The sequence below is a fragment of the Centropristis striata genome, chromosome 15 (genome assembly GCF_030273125.1).
Source record: "Centropristis striata isolate RG_2023a ecotype Rhode Island chromosome 15, C.striata_1.0, whole genome shotgun sequence".
Lineage (NCBI taxonomy): Eukaryota > Metazoa > Chordata > Actinopteri > Perciformes > Serranidae > Centropristis > Centropristis striata.
The window spans coordinates 6,530,913-6,547,675 of NC_081531.1; the positions used below are offsets into that span (position 1 = coordinate 6,530,913).

A 16,763-nucleotide genomic window follows, 5' to 3' on the forward strand; every position below is an offset into this window, starting at 1 on the left:
AGATGGAGTTTCCTCAGTTTGTGCTTTGTTTCTAATGGGATGGTTGGATGGAGGGTGTTTGCTTGTTTCTATGCTTTATTATATTAATTAATTATAAATAATTATTCATATTATTTTTATTATTATTATATTATTATTATTACACTCTCCTTTTTATGTAATGCATTTTGTGTTACATCTCTTTTTTCTTATCATTGTGACTTTTTTCTCTTGACTTCAACTTTTTTCTCGTTATTTTGACTTTTTCAGATTTTTTTCTTCTCATTTTGACTTTTTTCTTATTTTGACTTTTTTTCATGATTTCAACTTTTTTTTCTCATTTTGACTTTTTTCCTATGACTTTCTTTCATGACTTCGACTTTTTTTCTCATTTTGACTTTTTTCTCTTGACTTCAATTTTTTTTGTCTGGACAAATATAATGACAACAGAACAACAAAAATAGGTCATAAGAGTTTAATTCAAGAGCTGATATCTAGACATTTTCCATGGTTTTATTGCTAATGATTTTGGTTATTATCAATAAAATCATGTTAAATGTCAAGATATCAGCTCTTAAATCAAACTCTTATCAGCTATTTTTGTTGTTAACACAATATCTGTCCAAACAAATGCACCTTTAGTTGTACCAGACATTAAAATGAACAAGAAATTAGAGAAAACAAGGCTGGTCTAATGTTTATTTCCATGACTTGTATGAAAAGTGCTGTACAAATAAAGACTGATTGATAAATGTTTTGGAGCCACTGCAGACGGCCTGATGAGCCTCATGCTTTAAGGGAACAAATATACATTTATATAACAACAACATTCTCTATTTCTACGGGTATTCTGTTGGGTTTCCTCCTTTTTTTTATTCTTATTTTTTGCAATCAGGTGTCTTTTGTATTTCCAATAACTGATTTCAGATCAATTCAAGGATGTAAAATGTGTCATTGTTGTATTTCTGTAAACACTGCATGTTTCCCATTAACACTGTAATCTGTTAAAATAAGGCTCAGGTGATGTCACTCATTAAGACATCCTGTTCTGCAGTTCCTTACTGGATGACTTCTGTCTTTCATTCCTTCCAGTTAACACAAACGTTGAGTTAAACATTAACAGGGTCTGAAAGTCCTCCGGCCATCAGTATTTTTCAGCATACTTACCCATTTGTTTGAACGTTACTGATTAAACAGCAGACGTTGCCGCGAGGAGGATGGACAAAAGCACACGCAATGTAAGAACACTTTTAAGCCTTTTCACTTGACTTAGATCTTTTTTTTTTTCCTTATCTGACTGACGGCTTTCTGCTATGTCAAACAAGCAGTGACCACTTGTCTACACTCCTCATTCCTCAGTCACAGTGTGATTTAACAGGAGTGGCACCTGGAGAGTATTACCCAACATGTTACATTACGTATTTACTGTCCCACTTTATATGCATGTATGACGCATTTATCACATCCCAGAATTGCTTCGTCACTCAGATGGGCTTCATGTTCCACAAACTACTGGAGAAAAAAAAATTCAGGTTACTTTACTTCATTTTAGTTCATGAGATTTCTGGAAAAAAAAATACAGCATCACTCAAGGAGATATTTCCTCACTGCATTGCAAGAGGTGTTATACTGGCTGATGTAGAGGAAACTATGTGGCCAGACAGAGAGGAACGTCTGGATGTGCATGAATGATTTACAGTAGTGTTCAAAATAATAGCAGTCCAATGTGACTAACCAGATTAATCCAGGTTTTTAGTATATTTTGTATTGCTACATGGCAAACAAGGTACCAGTAGGTGCAGTAGATTCTCAGAAAACCAACAAGACCCAGCATTGGTGATATGCAGCTCTTAAGGCTGTGCAATTGGGCAATTAGTTGCAAATATTTTTGCTATAATAAGAATAATGAAAAAAAAAGAGTAAACACAGTTGGGGGTTCTTTTAACCCAAATGAAACCCACACTGGTTTTACTTTGTTTTTCATTATTCCTCTTATAGCAATAAAATTATCTACCCATTATGTACCCTAATTGCTAAATTTTAGAGCTTTCTAAACACCTTTGTTTTATTAGATTTATTTATTATTTCAATGTGAGCCCTTTAAGATTTTTTTTTACGTAACTATCTTTGTTTAAATCTTAATTATCCATATTTATTATGAAATCATTTTGCTCTTAATCAGGCACGTTTAATGGCATTTAATGGTTTAATGACATTTTCCATGGTTTTCTTGATAACAACCAAAATCATTATCAAGAAAACCATGTTAAATGTCTAGATATTCTTAAATTAAAAACGTATTATTTTTGTTGTTAACACAATATTTGTCCAAACAAAAATGTACCTTTAGTTGTACCAGACATTAAAATGAAAAAGAAATGAGAGAAAACAAGCTTGGCCTAATATATTTTTTTCCATGACTGTATGTAAACCACAGTAGAGTTTATCATGAGTATAATGAGGTTTTTCCGTCACAAATCAATGGCCGTCCACTGCTGGATGAACACGCTGCTCTGCTCATTATTTTCTCCTCACTCTCCTTATCTTAAAACCTGGCTGTGGGTCGATGATAATGAGAGTATCGGTGCTGGCCTCCATCAATACGTGTTGTTTGGCCATGCCATGTCAAGTGCTGTATAAATCAAGTGGCACACAACAGGCTGGGTTGTGCACACAGTGGAAAAGGTGTGGTCGTGGCTGTTGATTACATGCAGGAAGAGGGGGAACGTGAGGCAGAGAGAGAAACAGACAGACAGGATCAGAGTGCTGAAGGAATTAGTGGGAATTTCAAGGTAGGTTCAAATCTTTTAGCAGAAGTCAGCCTAGGTAGTATTTATTTAATCAGCTTGTAGCTTGTTTGTTATAAAAACTGGAAATCATCAGTGTGGGAAAAATATCTGTTATGTAGTTTTCATAAAACTTCTTGTGATCATTTTGTGTCTTTTTTAAGTTATTTAGGTTTTTTTTCTGTCATTTTGTGTCTTTTTTCTTCATTCTGTGTCTTGTTTGGTCATTTTGTGGCCTTTTTAAGTAATTTCGTTTTTTTCTGTCATTTTGTGTCTTTTTTTTTTTGTAATTTTGTGTCTTTTTTTCTTCATTTTGTGTCTTTTTTTGGTCATTTTGTGGCCTTTTTAAGTAATTTAGTTTTTTTGTGTCTTTTTGTGTCTTTTTTTTTTAGTAATTTTGTGTCTTTTTGGCCATTTTAAGTAATTTAGGTTTTTTTTTCTGTCATTTTGTGTCTTTTTGATAGATAGATAGATAGATAGATAGATAGATAGATAGATAGATAGATAGATAGATAGATAGATACTTTATTTATCCTGAAGGAAATTCAAGAATGCTCAAAATGATGTTTTTGTTTAATGAAAATTGCTTAAATTGACTCTTCACTGCTAGAGTACATGTGACCAGTGGTGGAAGAAGTATTCAGATCCTTTACTTCAGTAAAAGTATTAATACCACACTGTGAAATTACTCCACTACAAGTAAAAGTCCTGTGTTCAAAACTTAATGAAGTAAAAGTACAAAAGTATCATCAAAATGTACTTAAAGTATCAAAAGTAAAAGTACTCGTTATGCAGAATGAACCAAGTCAGATTGTTTTATTTATTCTAAATATATTATAACATTATTGGTATTGATGCATTTATGTAAGCAGCGTTTTAAGTTTGTAAAGACAGGGCTCATTTAATTGTTTAATACACAGTTATGAGGTATCATTTAAAAACAAATGTCTAATCACTCTATTTATTATTATTCATTCATAATGTTTTTAATGTTAGATCTAGTTAGAAAAAGTAACTTGTAACTTAAGCTGTCGGCTAAATGTAGTGGAGTAAAAAGTACAATATTTGCCTCAAAATGTAGTGAAGTAGAAGTATAAAATTACATAAAATGGAAAAACTCAAGACAACTGCAAGTACCTCAAAATTATACTTAAGTACAGAACTTGAGTAAATGTACTTAGTTACATTCCACCATTGCCTATGACCAGTTCTATGTTAATCTGTATTTAAAATAACCTTAACCTTCTCCAGGTTCAGCAGTCTCCCTCTTCAGGCAGTGTAACCAGTTCCAACATGAATAATAATCAGGTGAGTGAAATGCAACATTTCATTTTTTCCTCCTCTATTTCAACCCTCTAGAGTCCATGAAAGCACCTGCACATTACTTCTTCATGACATGAAGACATAAAAATGAAGCAACATTGAGTCTTACCATCAGCTTCCCTCTAAAGTTCTGGCTTGAAACTCCATACCAGATTTTTCTTTGATGGTATTCGGCCAAGTAAAACCGGAGATAATGTCAAATATATTTAGTATAAAAATATAGAACTAGATATTATCCTCATTTTACCTGTTATGTGTAATATTTGCAACCTGTGTTCATATTTGCAACATTTCAAATTCTGTGTTTTGAAACACAAATTTTTAAGATCAGATTTTATGTTTTCCTTTGTTTCCTTTGGGTAAAAATTTTTTGATCTAGTAAGTCAAAGTTACAAATGAATTATCCGGACATATAGGTGAGGTAACGCTGAAAAAACTGATACCAACATGGCATGGTGAAGATTTTTTAACTTATTTTTCAATTGATTTTTTAACGGACATAATAGCCAAAGATTTCAGAGGGTTAAGAGTTTTTTGTGTTTTTTTATGACACCACATTTGCTAACAAGATCACATGTTTACCCTGTGTTACCTCTAGAATATGTTTTTATTCCTATTTCTTTTCTGCACCTCCAGCCGAATGCCCCCGTCTATGACAACGTAGGGTTTCAGCATGAGGAAGCGAGACCCCCACAGCCGGCTATATACCCTCACCTCCCACAACCCCCCAGCTATGTTGCCGTCACTCCTAAAGTTGACACCTACCACACTACAGCACCTGGAACCCCACATGACACACCACAAAGGAAAGGTACAGTCTTGTTTACATTTTTTCTGTGAAGCGATAGCGTGTGCAATAAAAAGGTGTGTGAACAACGGCTTCCATTCAGTCATAAGGAAATACATCTTCGGGACAATCATTCACTTGTTTTCATCAACATAGTCTCAAGTCAGCAATGCTGATCAAAAGGAGGGTGAACTCGTAAAGATTGGAAAGAAAACTATGAGAGGCCACACATGGCATAATTCATTCTTCCCAAAAAATACCTCACACACACAATATTACCTCTCACATTCTCAAAAAATACCTCTCACATTCACAATTTTACCTGCCATATACACAAAAAATACCTCTCACATTCACAACTTTATCTTTCACATTTATAATTTTACCTCTCACATTCACAATTTTATCTCTCACATTCACAAAAATACCTCTTACATTCACATAAAAAATACCTCTCACATTCACAATTTTACTTCTCACATTCACAAAAAATACCTTTCACATTCACAATTTTACCTCTAACATTTGCAATTTTACCTCTCACATGCACAATTTTACCTCTCACATTCACAAAAATACCTCTTACATTCACATAAAAAATACCTCTCACATTCACAATTTTACTTCTCACATTCACAAAAAATACCTCTCACATTCACAAAAATACCTCTCACATTCACAAAAACCTCGCACATTCACAAAAATACCTCTCACATTCACAAAAAATACCTCTCACATTCACAATTTTACCTCTAACATTTGCAATTTTACCTCTCACATTTGCAATTTTACCTCTCACATTCACAATATATTAACTCTCACATTCACAATTTTGCCTCTCACATTTGCAATTTTACCTCTCACATTCACAATTTTACCTCTCACATTCACAAAAAATACCTCTCACATTCACAATTTTACCTCTCACATTCACAAAAATTCCTCTTACATTCACATAAAAATACCTCTCACATTCACAATTTTACTTCTCACATTCACAAAAAACCTCTCACATTCACAATTTTACCTCTCACATTCACAAAAAATACCTCTCACATTCACAATTTTACTTCTCACATTCACAAAAATACCTCTCACATTCACAAAAATACCTCTTACATTCACATAAAAAATACCTCTCACATTCACAATTTTACTTCTGACATTGACAAAAAATACCTCTCACATTCACAAAAATACTTCTCACATTCACCAAAAACCTCTCACATTCACAATTTTCCCTCTCACATTCCCAAAAAATACCTCTCACATTCACAATTTTACCTCTCACATTTGCAATTTTACCTCTCACATTCACAATATTACCTCTCACATTCACAATTTTACCTCTCACATTCACAATTTTGTCTCTAACATTCTCAATTTCACCTCTCACATTTGCAAAATTTACCTCTCACATTCACATAAAAAATACATCTCACATTCACATAAAAAAATACCTCTCACATTCACATAAAAAAAATACCTCTCACATTCACATAAAAAAAATACCTCTCACATTCACAATTTTACCTCTGAATGTGAGAGGTATTTTTTGTAAATGTGAGAGGTAAAATTGTGAATGTGAAAGGTAAAATTGTGAATGTGAGAGGTAAAATTGTGTATGTGAGAGATAAAAATTGATTTTAATCCCTTATGAACATGTTAGAGCTAGCTCTAACTTAAGTGGCTTGATTTAGCGTTGTGATATAAGACGTTTCTTCCATATTTTAGAGCTACAGAATGTTTTGTTTCTTTGTCATATCTGCAGAACAGTAGCTTGTAACTGTTATTTGCATGTGTGACACTATGCACATCTTGTAGAGCATGCATTTTATTTTCATTAAATCAGTTTTATTACAATTTTTGTTATCTTGCTTTACAGGAAAGAAGAAATGTCAGTTGAAATATATACTGTGTGGCTCCATGTGTGCACTCCTTGTCCTGGCGGTGGCCGGCCTCCTGCTCTGGTACTTCTGTAAGTACTTAAACGTCTTTGTTGCTACATGAAATGATTTTTTATCATAATGTTAATCTAGTGTGATGGTCGTGTCAGCAGATTCCTGTGTGCTTTATTCTCTATATTTGTGTGTGTGTGTGTGTGTGTTTGCAGTATACTACCAGTGTTCATTGGGGAAGTCGTGTAAAAGTGGTGGAAAGTGTTTGAGCTCCTCCCAGTGGTGTGATGGTGTTAAAGACTGCCCTAATGGAGAGGATGAATCTCACTGCTGTAAGACATTAATATTACCATCAACACCTACACACACATACATACTGTGTCTGTCTTAGTGCATCACATCAGTGAACATCATGGTGGCGGATTCTCTATGAGGGCCATATGGGCCATTATTTTGATATATACAAAAACTACTTCTCACATTTACAATTTTACCTGTCACATTCATAATTTTACCTCTAACATTTATAATTTTACCTGTCACATTTAAAATTTTACCTCTCACATACACAATTTTACCTCTCACATACACACATTTTTTTGTGAATGTGAGGGGTAAAATTACTTACTTATTACATACCCTCCCTCCCTCACAGTTCGCTTCCACGGGACCAACTTCATACTGCAAAGTTACTCATCTGCCAGCCAGACGTGGTTGCCGGTTTGTGCTGACAACTGGGACAACAACCATGGCAGAGCTGTGTGTGAGCAGATGGGCTACAACAGGTGATTATTGTGCAGACATTTTCAAACAGAATGCAATCATTTTCTCCTCCTTTGTGACATATATCCAGTGGTGGAAAGTAACTAAGTACAATTTTGAGGTACTTTACTTGAGTATTTCCATTTTATGTAACTTTATACTTCTACTCTACACTACATTTAGCTGACAGCTTTGGTTACTTTTCAGGTTGAGATTTAACATGAAAACATGATCAATTTAAAGTGATAAGACATTTGTTTTTAAATTACACCTCATAACAGTATATTAGGTAGTTAAAATGAGCCCTGTCTTTACAAAATTAAAACACTGCTTACATAAATGCATCAATTCAAATAATGCAATAATATATTTAGAATATACAAAACCTCCTCCAAGAATCACCTGGGAGCTGTGTTGTTGGGTGCTGGTAGGGTCTCCCAAGCAAAAGTGGTCCCGGGGGGGGGGGGGGGGGGGGGGCAGAATAAGAACGATTCAAAGACCCTTATGAAGCGTACCTCGCCTGGCACGGGTAAACCGGGGCCCCCTCATGGAGCCAGACCCGGGAGGGGAGCGCGCAGGCGAGTGTCTGGTTCAGCCGGCTCAGCCCGAAAAAATCTGTGGGCCCACCACCTGCAGAGTTAGGCGTAAGGGTCAGGTGCATAGTGAGTCTGGCGGCAGGCAAAGGCGGGGTCCTGGGCGTGCTGACCCCCGACTGCAACGGCTCGCTCTGGGGACGTGGAACGTCACCTCGCTGGCGGGGAAAGAGCCAGAGCTTGTGGGGAAGGTGGAGCGTTACCAACTACAAATAGTTGGGCTTACCTCCACGCATAGCGTGGGTTGTGGAACCAAACTCCTGGAGAGAGGCTGGACTCTCTCCTTTTCCGGAGTTGCCCAGGGTAAGAGGCGCTGGGCGGGTGTGGGGATACTCACAAGCCCCCTGCTGAGCGCCGCTGTGTTGGAGTTCTCCGCGAGGAATGAGAGGGTCGTCTCCTTGCGGCTGCAAATCGCGAGGAGGTCTCTGACTGTTGTCTGTGCTTATGTACCGAACAGCAGTTCGGAGTACCCGGCATTCTTGGAGTCTCTGGGTGGTGTCCTGGAAGGAGTACCGCCTGGAGACTCTATAGTTCTTCTGGGAGACTTCAACGCTCACGTGGGTAACGATGATAGTAGCTGGAGGAGGTGATTGGGATGAACGGCTTGCCCGATCTGAACCCGAGTGGTGTTTTGTTATTGGACTTCTGTGCTAGTCACGGATTGTCCATAACAAACACCATGTTCGAACATAGAGTTGCTCATAAGTGTACCTGGTACCAGAGCACTCTAGGCCAAAGATCGATGATCGATTTCATTATCGTATCATCAGATCTGCGGCCACATGTTTTGGACACTCGGGTGAAGAGAGGAGCAGAGCTGTCAAATGATCACCACCTGGTGGTGAGGTGGATCAGGTGGTGGGGGAGGCTGCTGGACAGACCTGGCAAACCCAAACGTGTAGTGAGGGTGAACTGGGAACGTCTAGCGGAGGCCCCTGTCTGCAGGGTCTTTAACTCACACCGGAAGAATTTCTCCAGCATCCCGGGTGAGGCTGGGGACATGGAGTCTGAATGGGCCATGTTCAAAGCCTCAATTGTTGATGCGGCTGGTAGGAGCTGTGGTCTGAAGGTTGTCGGTGCCTTTCGTGGCGGCAACCCAAGAACCAGGCTGAAGAAGGAGGCCTTTCGGTCTTGGCTGGGGTCTCCGGAATCAGGTTCTGAGGAAGCAAAACTCGGGTATGGGAGGAATTCGGGGAGGCTCTAGGGTTGGATGAGATTCGCCCTGAGATGCTGAAGGCTCTGGACACTGTTGGGCTGTCATGGTTGACACGCCTCTTCAGTGTCACGTGGAGGTCTGGGACAGTGCCAGTGGAGTGGCAGACCGGGGTGGTGGTTCCCATTTTTAAAAAGGGGGACCGGAGGGTGTGTTCCAATTACCGCGGAATCACACTGCTCATCCTCCCCGGGAAAGTCTACTCCAGGGTGCTGGAAAGGAGGCTCCGGCTGATTGTCGAACCTCAGATTCAGGAGGAACAATGTGGCTTCCGTCCTGGCCGTGGAACAACAGACAAGCTCTTTAAACTTCTGGAGGGGTCATGGGAGTTTGCTCATCCAGTCTACATGTGTTTTGTGGATTTGGAGAAGGCCTACGACCGTGTCCCTCTGGGAGTCTTTTGGGGGGTACTGCGGGAATATGGGGTACCGGGCTCGTTGCTACGAGCTATCTGGTCCCTATATAACCAAAGTGAGAGCTGTGTCCGCATACTCGGCACAACGTCAAACACGTTCCCAGTGGGTGTTGGCCTCCGCCAGGGTTGCCCCTTGTCTCCGATTCTGTTCGTGGTTTTCATGGACAAGATCTCAAGGCGCAGCCGGGGGGAGGAAGGGATTCGGTTTGGTGGCCTTAGAATTGCATCTCTGCTTTTTGCAGATGATGTGGTTCTTTTGGCTTCATCAGACCGGGACCTCTTGCGCTCACTGGATGGGTTTGCAGCAGGGGTGCAAAGCGGTTGGGATGAGAGTCAGCACCTCCAAGTCTGAGGTGGGGAGAGAGGTACTCCCCACAAGCGAAGGAGTTCAAGTATCTCGGGGTCTTGTTCACGAGTGAGGGTAGAACGGAGTTCCGGCAATAATAAAAGTTATTATTATTATTATTATTATTTTTGCAGTACACTGTAATATTGCTAGTTTTACTTCAGTAAAAGTACTTTTTCCTCAACTCAATATATTATTTTTGTGTATACAAATGATCATGTTTGTCCTTGTGTCCATTCTACAGAAACGATTACGTGTCCTCCACCCAAACCAGTGCAGGTTCTTTGGCATCGAGAGGATACATGAGGCTGAAGCTTGATATTAACCATGGGTCAAGTCTACAGTCTCATCTTGTACACAGGTACACCGCCCCACCTATCACATATTAACTTTGCACAGGATATTTATTATTTTGAATTATTTTGATAACAACTTCAATTTAATTTTCTGCCATTTTTTCCTTTGCAGCGAGAGTTGCTCAGCTAACGCAGTCAAGCTTCACTGTATTGGTAAGCCATTGCTTTAATCTTCACATGACGCCACCACTGAATTACAGTCATGGAAAAAAATATTAGACCATCCTTTTCTTCAATTTCTTGTTCATTTTAATGCCTGGTACAACTAAAGGTACATTTGTTTAGACGAATACAATGATAACAACAAAAATAGCTGATAAGAGTTTAATTTAAGAGCTGATATCTAGACATTTCCCATGGTTTTATTCATAATGATTTTGGTTATGATAAAGATTGTTTCCATGATTGTAGATGTAAAAAAAAAAGACACAAAACGACAGAAAAAATAGATGCAAAAATGACCAAAAAATTACACAAAATTATCGAAATAGAAACAAATTGACCAAAAATAGATGTAAAATGATCCAAAAAGACACAAAATTACCAAAAATAGATGTAAAAATGATCAAAAAAGACTCAAAATTACTATAATAGAAGTAAAAATGACCAAAAAGACACAAACTTACCAAAAATACAGTCATGGAAAAAAACATTTTCTATTGTTTTCTTGATAATAACCAAAATCATTATCAAGAAAACCACGGGAAATGTTTAGATATCAGCTCTTAAATTCAACTCTAATCAGCTGTTTTTTGTCGTTATCATTATATTTGTCCAAGCAAATGTACCTTTAGTTGTACCAGGCATTAAAATGAACAAAAAAGCAAGGAGAAAACAGGGGTGGTCTATTGATTTTTTCCATGACTGTATGTATGATTGTTAGGTGGAATTTAGTGCAAAGCTGGGATTTAGCCTGAATTGGATGTTTTCTGTTATTCTGGAAAATAGTTTCATTAAGAGTTTATTAGAAGTTGTATTAAACTGTTTGTCTCCACCCTCAGAATGTGGAGTGAGTGCAGCTTCCCCCAGTTCTCGTATTGTGGGGGGTACAGATGCAGTAAATGGGGCCTGGCCGTGGCAGGTCAGTCTCCAGATTTCTAATCAACACGTTTGTGGAGGCTCCATTATCAGCCCTCATTGGATCCTATCTGCTGCACACTGCTTCCAACAGTAAGTGCCGATTCAGGGCCCTGCACGCAATTTAATTTGTTTGAAAAAAATATTAGACCATTGTTTTCTTCAATTTATTGTTAATTGATGCCTGGTACAACTAATGGTACCTATACATCAGAAGACTTGAAAAGATTTGGAAAAGACTCCCGGAAAACTATCAGCTCACACCTGCTCACATCTAAAGACAAGTGTTTAGAGTTTTTAGTCTCACACTGAGATTTTAGACGGACTGTCAATCTTTCAGGGTCACTATTTACAAGACTACAACTAGATTCTTTTAGCAGTTTCTCCCCATCATGCTCTTAGTAAAAACTTAAAAAATGAAGGAGAAGCAGCTTTTGGCTCCAGCTGCTCTAGTGTGTGCAGTGGTTTGTGTTGAATTAAACAACAACAAAAAGAAGAAGAGAAGACGCCACAAAATGCCCCTCACAAAGCTGAAAAAGGATTTCTGTTTTTCTGACAGGAAAAGTTGACTATTTTACAGTAAAAATAAATATAAGGAAGAATAAAGGAAAGGAACATTTAGAAATGAATTCATGATATACATTTATGTCTTATTTAATTATAATGTGTTTAACTGAACAATTATATTTATCAGCTCTATCAACTTTCATTTAGTTAATCATACATTAATCATCGATTATTTATTACTTATTTATGTATACATTTATTTATACATTTTAACTGGGTCTCCTTACTGTTCTCTTTACTAAGGAACAGCGCTCCCAAAAATCTAAATATATGACATCACTATATTTTTATTTACGATTGAGCTTACTAGCATTATTGTGATGTTCCTTTTTCCTGTGGAAATGGTTTTACTGGCCGTTCTGGAACCGGGGACCTTTCCCCCGCTCATCTATTGGTTGGTGATTGTGTTACGTCACTGAGACTTATAATATCAAACACATCAAACAAGACTAGGAAAAGACTGATATGAAACAACGAACTAACGATGGAGATGACGGGAGCGCCGTGATGGCATTAAAACTCCTAGATTTACTAAAGACTTTTAGTCTGGGACTGGGGAAATCTTTTGGTGTAAGCCCAGCATTAAAGTACATTGTTTGGACAAGTCAAATGACAACAACAAATATCGCTCATAATAGTTTAATTTAAGAGCTGATATCTAGCCATTTTCTATGGTTTTCTTGGTAATAACCAAAATCATTATATCAGGGTATACTGTGTATACCCATACTGATGCGATTGATTTCATTTCAAAACTGCGAACTGCGAAAGGGTCTGGTGTCCACGACAGTTTCTTAACCCTGTTTTAGGGATCCAATCACAGAACGGGGAGGGACGGCAAGACAATGACGCGTACTATTGGACAGATGGAAGCTTGTAGTTTTGTAGTTTTCTTACAGATCTAACATGGCTGCAGCAGACGCGAAGATGTCTTTGGATCTAGCTGTAGACAGTGTTCTAGATAGTTTAGAGCCTAAGTTTATTTTAAAAGAAGAACAATGTTTGACTTTACACTCCTGTTCCACTAAAAAGGATGTTTTAGCCTTGCTTCCGACAGGATTTGGCAAAAGCCTAATCTACCAACTAGCCCCGATACCGCTCGCTGCTGTAACCACGGTGATCTTGCTACGAGCCGGGGGACAGCGGAGCCGCTGCCGGTAGACTATGAGCTGAAACTACAGAGCAGCCAGAGCCAGAACATGCTGCAGAAAAAAGTTGCAGAAGCAGAATTGAGCATTTTAGTCCCAAAGTAGAGATGGGCTAGTCTAGCTATGTAAACATCAGTCGTCTTCTTGCTTGATGCTTCCTCAAATTTCTGTCTCTCTACATGCGTCATCTGGTATAACTGATACGATTGGCTAAGAGTTGCGCCCAATAAACGGCTGTGGAGGATCGTAAACTACGCCTCAAAAATGGAAAAATGAATAGGTGGTCTCCAGACTATATCTCATTTGTAATATAATCTGGTGTTAGCCAGGCTAATATCAGGGTGGTTTTATATTTTTTTTCCATGACTGTATTTGTTTTTCTATTCTGTTTTGTTAGACATTCAGGGATTAATCTAAGATGTTTGGCTATTTTCCCTCATGGCAGGTTCTCCAGTCCTGAATGGTGGAAGGTTTACTCGGGCGACGTGAGCTTGTCTAAGATGATTTTTGACACTGGCAACACAGTAAACAAAATTATCACTCATCAACAATACAACCGAGAAACTAGTGACAATGACATCGCTCTCCTAAAGCTCAATACACCTCTGACATTTTCAAGTAAGTACCTGCCAGCAAAAGTCCATGTTTCATGGTTTGGTTTGTGCATTCATAAAACCCACACATGTTAATCTCTCAGGGACAGTGAGGCCAGTGTGTCTCCCCAACATGGATGTGAACCTCTCTGCTGGACAAAGTGCCTGGATCACAGGATGGGGAGCTTTACGCTCATCTGGTAAGATAAATGTCCAATGTGTCTTCGAGTACAGATTATATAACATGAGCAGGACCTGGCTGTAGATTATTTGTCCAAATGTTTCAGGGGGGACCTGTTTTTAAGTCTTAAAGTCCAAGTAAGGAAATAGTGTTTTTTTTATGCTTGACTGAGTTAACTGTGGGTGTGCAATCATTAATTTCTCTCAGGACCGTCCCCTGACAGACTGAACCAGGCCCAGGTGACTGTTTACAGCAGAGAGGTCTGTAACGCCCCTAATGTGTTAGAAGGACAAGTCACTGAGACCATGATCTGTGCCGGCAAACTGGAGGGAGGAGTGGACTCATGTCAGGTTAGTCATTCTGTCCGTCACACACACACTAACCTAAAATATTACTACATATGGCCCTTTACTACGAATCACGGTATTTTATAGATATGAGTTTTCCTCCATGTTGCTGATGTAACCCACTTGGGGATAACAGAATACTCAAATGTATGTGGACTAGTGTCTAGGTTCGTAGGAGAGGTAAAAATAAGGGACACTCGACACTATGAGCAGCTGGAGTATTGAAATGTATTGAAAAAGAATAATGAAAATAAAAATTCTCTTAGTGCATCTGGTGCAACATAAACAAATTTCAAGGGTTCAGTGTAAACATAAAATAAAAACCACCTTTGGTCAATAATCTCAATAAAGTATAACATTAATGGGAGGTTATTACATTATCAGGTTAGCCTTCATTTCTCAAGTCCTGATAATGTAATAATTCCCCAATATTGTAATAATTTAACAGCAGACCACCCATTACTTGGGTTCAAGTGGTAATACTGTGTATCAACTCTAGCTCAAGAGCTCTAGCGCCACCAACAGGTCAAAGTTGAATGTTTATTAACTTTTGACCCGTTCAGCCGTTTTTCACAAAGGATGTATCACTGGAACCCTTGGGCCAACCCGAGCTCAATGCATCCTCAATGGGGTTTTTACGCCATATTGGATTTTCCGCCATCTTTGATTTGATCAAAAACCTTCCATTAATGTTATACTTTATTACATTATTGGTAAAAAAAAAAAAAGTGTATAACATTATTGGGAAATTCACTTTATTACATTATCGGGAAGTTATTACATTATCAGTTTTTATTACATTTTCAATGAACTCAAGTGCAGATTTTTATTACATTATTGGGAATTTATTCCATTATCAGGTTCTACAGGCCTGTTTTGTTCTGCCTATGTTTGTAAAGCACTTCAATGTTAGCTCCTGTTGTTTTTAATGTCCTATAGAAATAGATTTAACTTGACTTGACGTATTTGTTCCTCCTGTGTGCTGCAGGGTGACAGTGGAGGACCCCTGGTGATCAAGCAGGGAGGTGTATGGTGGCTGGCAGGGGACACTAGCTGGGGGATTGGATGTGCTTGGAGGAACAAGCCAGGAGTCTATGGCAATGTGACCTATTTTGTCAACTGGGTGTATGAACAAATGCAGGTATGTTAATGAAATAGAGACGTCATTCTCTGTACAATGTGAGTTTCCCAAACTGTTTAATTTTATCTTTTTTGTTTAATAATAACACTAATAATTATTGTAGTTATTTAAGTCTACATGTTTTAACCTTTTTTTTTATCTCCACAGAATGAGTGACAGACCTGAAGACAACTCTTTCATTAATCAGCAGTACTTTCTTCATCACACACCTTGCACTTTAAATCTCAAGCTCTGAGGGAACTTATTGATCAGGAAGATTTTCATAAACTGAAAACCTATACTAATAAAAACCAATGTGTCATTTCATTATGTTTTATATACCTGTTATTACAGATACAATGTTAAAATGAATCTATTTATTTGTTGTAATAAAACTAATTTTGCACAAAGAACTGAGTTTTAATTTTACACATTGTGACAAATATGACAGTGTTGAAATGTATCTAAGTAGATCTACTCAAGTACTGTACTAATTCACAGTACTTGCACTTTATTTGACTATTTCCTTTTTATGCAACTTTATATTTTTACTCCACTACATCTCAGAGGCAAATATTGGTCAAGAACTTTCTTACTCCATCACAGTTGTGTGACCACTTTACCTACTTTTCAGATCACTTTAATTATTTATTTTTTCCCTTCCTGTCCAGTGAAAACAACAAATAATAATTTCATTGTTTGTGATCAACTAGAGGATGAAGTAAATTATCCTACCTTTTAAAATAAATAAACTCTGTCACAAAGTTGGGTCGTCCCCGTGAGTTAAGTAGACTTTCAGAGATACCCTATAGCCGTGTTTCCTTTAGGGGGAAGAGTAGCCACCGGGAAAGTCTCAGGCCACGCCCTCTCAAATGTCCCCTCACTCTGTGTGACTCCATAACAAAAAGGCCCCCAGAGGGATTTAGAGACTCCGGAGGTGACGTATAGTTTTCGATCGTCGCGTAATCGCTTAGTGACCGTTTTGACCGTGAATGTGATCACATACTCGATGGATTAAACACGAGAGACGGGGGGTCTGAAAAGTTGCTAAATATAGCAACAAAGTCGCTAAGTTGGCAACACTGCTTTGCCGGCTTTTACAAATAGCGCGTGTTGTTGTGGCGTCGAGTACTACGTCACATCCTGCTTAGCGTTCTATCCAATCAGTAACCAGGCTTTTTCAGGGGAGAAAAACGGCCCTGCTCTTCAACAGGGAGGAAAAAAGTCTGGTCAAAAGACCGCTGCGGACGGCTCATATTCAAATTAGGGGCG

General features: G+C 38.2%; 1 protein-coding gene across 2 annotated transcripts; it reads left to right on the plus strand.

The window, feature by feature from the left end:
- The first annotated feature begins 1,148 nt into the window (after nt 1–1,148).
- Nucleotides 1,149–15,904, plus strand: tmprss2 (transmembrane serine protease 2). 2 transcript variants are annotated; one of them, XM_059350962.1, is made up of 14 exons: nt 1,149–1,217; nt 4,017–4,073; nt 4,725–4,899; nt 6,761–6,853; nt 6,989–7,105; nt 7,429–7,558; nt 10,347–10,463; nt 10,571–10,611; nt 11,460–11,628; nt 13,696–13,868; nt 13,948–14,043; nt 14,232–14,374; nt 15,360–15,512; nt 15,660–15,904. In XM_059350962.1, the coding sequence occupies exons 1-14, from the start codon at nt 1,197–1,199 to the stop codon at nt 15,666–15,668; spliced, it is 1,494 nt and encodes a 497-aa protein (XP_059206945.1). In that variant the 5' UTR covers nt 1,149–1,196; the 3' UTR covers nt 15,669–15,904. The 2 variants fall into 2 exon arrangements, with proteins under 2 accessions (XP_059206945.1, XP_059206944.1); XM_059350961.1 differs by lacking the exon at nt 1,149–1,217 and adding an exon at nt 2,673–2,771.
- The last annotated feature ends 859 nt before the right edge of the window (nt 15,905–16,763 follow it).

Coding starts and splice junctions, on each gene's coding strand:
- tmprss2 (XM_059350961.1), top strand. CDS start 2,688: ATGCAGGAAGAGGGGGAACGTGAGGCAGAGAGAGAAACAGACAGACAG. Junction 7,106..7,428: donor AGAGGATGAATCTCACTGCT/GTAAGACATTAA, acceptor CCTCCCTCACAG/TTCGCTTCCACGGGACCAAC. Junction 11,629..13,695: donor GCTGCACACTGCTTCCAACA/GTAAGTGCCGAT, acceptor CCCTCATGGCAG/GTTCTCCAGTCCTGAATGGT.